Raw genomic sequence first — 6,788 nt, 5'->3', positions numbered from 1 at the left:
CTTTTGCCTTGCCTTGAATGCTCTTGTTCATATTTATGCATGTTTCCTGATTCCCCTTTTCTCATCTGTGATGTGATGCTCATACGAAAAGGAAGAGTAAGAAGAAATCTATGAAAGATGGTAAATTGGCAATAGAAGAACATGTAGGTGTAGAAGCTGGTTGATGCTGGCAATTGGACTCTTATCTCAGAGTAAATTAGCTTCAGATATCAGAATAGTACACTGGTTCAGAAATCAGAATAACTACTATCTGGGTGCAACTTGCTGGCAGGGCAGTTAAATTAGATATCTTACTTTTCATTGTATCTTGCATATTACTTTTACAAATTAGTGTTCAAGACAATCTTCTGTTGTTGCATTCCAGCAAGTTAGCTTACAGCCGAAGATAGTTTATCCAATCCAAATGTTGTAGGTCGAACAAAACTTATGGCTGGGGTAAAAATATTTGCGGTGATCAGCATCTTCCTCTCGCTTCGCTGTTAAGCTACGCACCGGATGATTTATACTACTACCATGTTTTTTATGTTGGGTCTGAGAAACTAGAGAATTCATGCCTCTTTGCCATGCCAAGAGTATTCTAGGGATTTCTTATGAATATACTGTATGTAATATGGGATGGCTATTTTGATTAAGAGATCAATTTTTATGCAGGTTTATCTACACTCTTCTCAGCCTGGGAATCATCATGTGCTTGCTGACCTGCTTGGGCTACATCGCCGCTGAAACTGCAAACAGCCCCTGCCTGTCTTGTGTATCCTTGGAAGCGTCTGATACTAGGAGTTGAGTTAGCCTATTTAAGTGTGCTTACATGGAAGCTGCTACTGGTTTAACAAAATTCCTCAAAGCCTTTTGCATTGTCACATAAAGACCAAACCTTGCGTGCTTTTTTTTTTCAGATATATCCATTTAAAAAATATAAATGATATTTCAAAAAGAGGGTCATGTCTCTAGCAGTCAAGTTTTGAACTGGAACTGTTGACTCCTAATAATAGTTTGCTGAAACCTTAAGTCCCAGTTATGTTCTTGGAGCTCTGTGACCTTAGATGTACTGTGTCTTGGTGATATGGACTATTTTGCCTTAACCTGCCATGTATGTAGCACGTGATCTTTGTATTCTTGCTTGTGATATTGGAAGCTGCAATCGTCGCCGATGTATTTCTGAATAGCTACTGGGAGGAGGTAAGGAGCACTTCAGCTGCTATATACTTGATATTTCTGTGTGTATTTTAGAACCAAAATAAGGTCTCTTTTGTCGCCAATTTTTTGCTGGAATGGAAGTCGTCTTAAGAACAAAATGAAATTATGACTGGTCAAACCTGAGAAAGTTTACTTCTAAAATATATCCATATGTCGTCTTAAGAACAAGATGAAATTATGTCTGCTCGAACCTGACAAAGTTTCCTTCTAAAAATATGCCCATATGTAGTTTGCATAGTATGGCCTTTTCTTTTCACGTAGTATGAGAAATACATGCAGTGCTCTACTTAAGATATTCTCTTCAAAATGACATCTCTAAAATTACTTGATCGCAGATCATTATTGAGACATGTTTCTTGCATATTTTTCCTTTTTATTTTTCACCCTTGCATCGAGTGGCTTATTTATCAGGTCTGTTTTATGTTATTTTCTCTGTTCCAATAAATATTCATTTTAAAGGTTCGCTTCCCGGTGTTTTAATTTGGGATTTCTTGCCCTACTTTTGGCAGTACCTCCATCAAAATTAGAAAGACGTTTTAGTAATGTTGTGTTTTTTGGGCCATGCTTGTGGATATACTCACTCCGTTCCTAAATATAAGCCTTTTAGAGATTCCATGCAATTTATAAATTATAATTTCAGTGATGTCTCATCCTTCTCATTTGCTGTCCAGTTTTTTCTTAGAGCAATGGTATTATGATTCTGTTTGTATCTAATGCCATTTTCTATGTTTTTCTTACTTATTTTCAGGACAAATCCCACCAGATATATATTGTTGCTCACTTTGCTTGCTGGATCAATATATTGCTGGATATATATTGTTGGTCATTTTGCTTGCTGGATCGATCAATATATTGCTGGATATATAAGCCATCTTGCTGCTGCTCGCTGAAGCATGCAGGAAAAAAAATGCTATTTGGCATATAAACCGAGTGTCCCAGGGACATGGCACCCGGCTTATAGGCATATTATGCCACGGGGAGCTGTATAAGCCGAGTGTTCCAGATGCAGGCACCCGGCTTATAGGATATGTTTAACAATGGATGTCCTATAAGCCGTGTACAAAGGCACCCGGCTTATATTTAAACCGTGCAGTTCGTGTAGACACTAGGTTTATATTTAAACCGTGCGGATCGCTTAGGCACTCGGTTTATATTTAAACCGTGTAGAGCTCGTGGGCACTCGGTTTATATATAAACCGTGTGGCTCATGCAGGCACTCGGTTTATATTTAAACCGTGTGGCTCAGTTAGGCACTCGGTTTATATTGACGGTGACACGTGGCCGTTATCTCGCGGCTGCCGTCATGTTACTTTAGTAAGCCGAGAGCCTCGTATAAACACATGGCTTATACGTAAACCAAGTGTTTTCCCACTGGCACTCGGCTTATAGCGTATAAGCCGATCAAGTGTAAACCGTGTCATATAAGCCGGGAGTTTGACTTGGCTTATATGTAAACCGAGTTTATATTGACATAAGCCGAGTTCTTTGGGTACACGGCTTTAAAGTTTTTTCCTGTAGAGCAAGTGGCAGCCTGATGGTGATATGGAATTTCCTATTCTCATGTGTGCCATTTGTAAGCTACGACCAGACCACCACTGTAATGGCCGGCAGGCTGGCTAGCTGGCTCATCCCAATGTTTTATATCCTCTGCACCAGGGAAGCACCACCCATACCGAAGCCACTATGAAACTCCATCCCCTAGGTCTCTTCCTGCTCTCTTGCACTTGGCTGCTACTATGTGCTGCCGCGCCGGTGACGGTGAGAGCAGGCATCCGGCGTGAAGCGGAAGCGCTAGTGAATTGGAAGGCTAGCTTGGTCAGTGCGGATGACTCCCTTGGATCATGGTCGTTGGCCAACTCCACCAGCCTTTGCAAGTGGACGCACATCACTTGCAACTCGGCTGGGCACATGACAGAGCTCCTTCTTATGCAGACAAGTTTGAACGGCACACTTGACAGGTTCGACTTCTCGGCTTTTCCCCACCTGAAGAGTCTCACCTTGTTCAGCAATGGTCTATATGGTACAATTCCAGCAGGGATTGGCAACCTGACGAGCTTGGCCCAGTTGTATATCTTCAATAATACATCTTTGAGGGGTGCCATTCCGCACAGCATTGGACAACTTAAGCACCTTTCTGAACTGTATCTATCACTCCTGGGGCTCGATAGCAATCTACCTGAAGAGATTGGTAACTTGACGACATTGGAGGAGCTCCATCTTCACTCGGTTACTTTGACCGGGTCAATTCCACGAACAATTGGGAAGCTGGTGAAGCTCCGCGAGCTCAGCATGCAAAAGAACAATCTGACAGGGAGCATCCCACTTGAGATTGGAAACATCACACAACTAAACAACCTGCAATTATGGTATAACTATTTACAAGGGCAGCTACCAGGTACCATCTCTAATTTGGCGTCACTCCAGGAATTGGTTCTGACAGGAAACCAGCTCGGAGGCCACATCATCTCTGAGTTTGGGAATAGCAGCCTCCTGGATACAGTTGATATTGAAAGGAACAACTTCTCCGGGCTGTTCCCGTCATCCATTTGCATAGGAGGACGGCTGCGTATTGTGAGTGCTAGGTCCAATGGATTCACGGGCATTCACCACCACACCTTCCGAAACTGCACATCCGTGAGGTATGTTGACTTCACGGCAAACAACATTGTTGCAGATATAAAGGACTGTGTTGGCGAGCATCCATGGCAGCTTAGCATGATGAGTTTGGGTCAAAATCACTTGTATGGCAGGCTACTGACAGATGGGGGCAAGGTATTCATTTGTAACTCTACTTATTTAACCTTCCTAGACCTATCAAACAATTTGTTAGATGGAGGTCTCCCCAAGTGTTTGTGGGACATGCCAAGTTTGGGATACATGGATCTTTCCAGCAATTCTTTCAGTGGTGTAGTTCCCTCTTGGAAGACTTGCGAAGATAATCTTATCTGTTTACGCCTAGCCAATAACCATTTGAAAGGAACCTTTCCTTTGGGTCTTAGGAAATGCAAAAACCTTATCAGTCTAGATCTTGGAGGCAATAATTTCTCAGGTAGAATACCTTCTTGGATAAGCAAGAGCTTGCCAAATCTCATTGTTCTTCGATTGTCATCAAATATGTTTGGTGGAATCATACCCCACCAGATATTAAAATTCCAGCAACTCCATGTATTGGACTTGTCAAAAAACAACCTCAGTGGACCCATTCCAGACAATTTTACCAATTTTACTGGCATGGTACATAATGCAGAAGACATTGTCTCGGACAATAATCTAAGATTTGAGATAATTAGTGGGCAGACTCAAATAGTTTGGAAAGGTGCGGATCATGGTTTCCCAATCCTAATGGTAGGTATTGTGGGTATCGACTTATCTGGCAACTCTCTGTCACAAGAGATTCCAAAGGGGCTCACAACCCTTCTTGGACTGAGGTATCTGAACTTATCAGGAAATCATTTGTTGGGCTGCATTCCCGAAGACATTGGCAATCTAGTACTGCTGGAATCCTTGGACCTTTCTCTGAACCGACTCTCGGGAGAAATTCCTCCAAGCTTTGCAGGTTTGAAGAGCATAACCGCTCTGAACCTCTCGAGTAACAATTTATCGGGGTTGATACCTATGAGCGATCAGCTGCGAACGCTCCCAGATCCATCCATATACAGCAACAATCCAGGGTTATGTGGTTTCCCCTTGGAGGGCTGTGTAGACTCGCCGACATCGACGCAAAGCGGAATGAGCCAGGCTGAAGACAACAGGGAGGCATTGTGGCTGTATTGCTTTGTGGCTGCTGGGTTCATCTTTGGGTTCTGGCTGTACTGCGGCATGTTCTGGTTTTACAGCGAGACCTGGAGGTGTGCATTCTATCAGTATGTGGACAACATGCAAGGGAAGGTAACCAAGAAGATGTATAGCTGCATGTCATACTTCCAGGCCAAGGTCCATGGATGAGCAAAGTGCATCACGTGGTGTTGAAGTAAAGCTATGTGCAGGCATATGCGCCCATTATTGAGCATATCTGACTATCTGTAGTACTTGTCTTCCATTGTTGTAAAAGAATACTGACTACGAAGTTATGTGTATTTGCTAGTACTTTGATGTGCATTTTGTTATTGAGTTTTTGGGCGCTAGACCTGCAAATTACAGATGAATCTGTGCAATATTTACTTTTTGATTGTGTGGTAAGTATATTTGGATGGAAGTAAATGAGTTCTTTAGAATAAACAAAAATTAGCTGTAAATTGTTGGCGAGTTTGGAACGGAAAGGATGTTTTAAGAACTTTTGTGGATTATTGTTTGGTTTCGTGCGAAATTCTTGTGGAACTCCCTTGATCCAAACAAGCCCTAGATTTATAGAACTTCACAATACTTTAGAGAGATACTTTATACCATATTTCTGCACAAATGTGGAATAACCTCATTATATGAATAAATATTAGGAATTCCTAATTGGTGAAAATGCCTGGATTCTGAAACCGTTTCACTTTTTTTTTCAGCTGCTTTGTGTTCTGGACGATGCTTTGCAAGTAGTGAGAGTGTTTGACTTGTCTTTCATTGTTCCCAAGTAAAGATTAGTGGCTTTGTGGTTTCTTCAGAAATCAAAACAAGTATGCTAATTCTTCACTTCTCAGACACACTTGAAGAAGCTTAAGAGGAATCCACCATTAATGAGAATGCCAAGTGTTAGCGAGCTTTTAGATACTCATCCTTTAGTCGGCGTGCTTCCGGCTGTTGCACGTGCTCCTTTGTTGCACAACACAAAAGAAAGAGTAAAAGAACATGCACTACTAGGAGAAAACTTATAGATAGAACCTTAGCAGTAGCGCGGGAACTGGCGCGGCGCTACTGCTAATTAACAGTAGCGCGCATGATAGATGAGCACTACAAGTATGGAACTAGCAGTAGCATTGGATAGCCTACCAACGCTACTGCTCTGTGGACCCTTCCACACCTACCGGAACGCTACTGCTTTGTGGACCCTTCCACACCCACCGGTGTTGACCGTAGTAGTAGCGGCCATTGGAAAGCAGCGCTACTACTAACATGTTAGCAGTAGCGCTCATTGGTAGACCACCGCTACTGCTATTTGTGCATGGGCCAGCCGAGAGGGCCGGCCTTAGCAGCAGCGCTGGTCGACAGGCCGGCGCTACTGCTACAGAGTTTAGCAGTAGCGTCGTTTCCTATCATGCGTTACTGGTAAGTTTAACTCATCTTCACCCGCACGCGGCCCTCATTCTCGCTCTCCACTCTCCACCTCCATCCCCGTCACTGCTGCTGCCACCCCCCGCCTCTACTGCCATTAACCGCCGCATTTGCTGCCCGCTGATGCCGCCGTCGCGCCCCGGTATGTCCCCTCCCTCCCTCCCTCCGACCCTCGTCCATCCCTCCCTCCCTCTGTCCCTCCTCCCTCCCTCCCTCCCACGATCTCCCTCGGACCCTCAACCTCCATCCCTCCCTCCCTCCCTCCTGCATTGCATAAATGGGTGGATGAAATTAGGTTTTTTTGTAATGCTTGGATAGATAGATCAATAGCCAGATGGATTAAACTAGGTTTTTTTAGTAATGTTTTGGATAGGTAGATGAATGGATCGATAACT

General features: G+C 43.4%; 1 protein-coding gene across 1 annotated transcript; it reads left to right on the top strand.

Moving 5' to 3' along the window:
- Positions 1 to 6: 6 nt before the first annotated feature.
- On the top strand, positions 7 to 5,342 carry LOC123068530 (receptor-like protein 12). The gene is made up of 3 exons (XM_044491117.1): positions 7 to 751; positions 1,099 to 1,179; positions 1,946 to 5,342. Exon 3 carries the CDS (start codon positions 2,881 to 2,883, stop codon positions 5,140 to 5,142), a length of 2,262 nt encoding a protein of 753 aa, XP_044347052.1. The 5' UTR covers positions 7 to 751; positions 1,099 to 1,179; positions 1,946 to 2,880; the 3' UTR covers positions 5,143 to 5,342.
- The last annotated feature ends 1,446 nt before the right edge of the window (positions 5,343 to 6,788 follow it).

Source organism: Triticum aestivum, chromosome 3B, assembly GCF_018294505.1.
Source record: "Triticum aestivum cultivar Chinese Spring chromosome 3B, IWGSC CS RefSeq v2.1, whole genome shotgun sequence".
NCBI lineage: Eukaryota > Viridiplantae > Streptophyta > Magnoliopsida > Poales > Poaceae > Triticum > Triticum aestivum.
The sequence above is the reverse complement of the archived record's forward strand: the minus strand, read 5'-3'. Positions and strand labels throughout refer to the sequence as shown.

What these genes read in the sequence shown, in the direction of transcription:
- LOC123068530 (XM_044491117.1), top strand. Translation starts at nt 2,881, where the DNA reads ATGAAACTCCATCCCCTAGGTCTCTTCCTGCTCTCTTGCACTTGGCTG.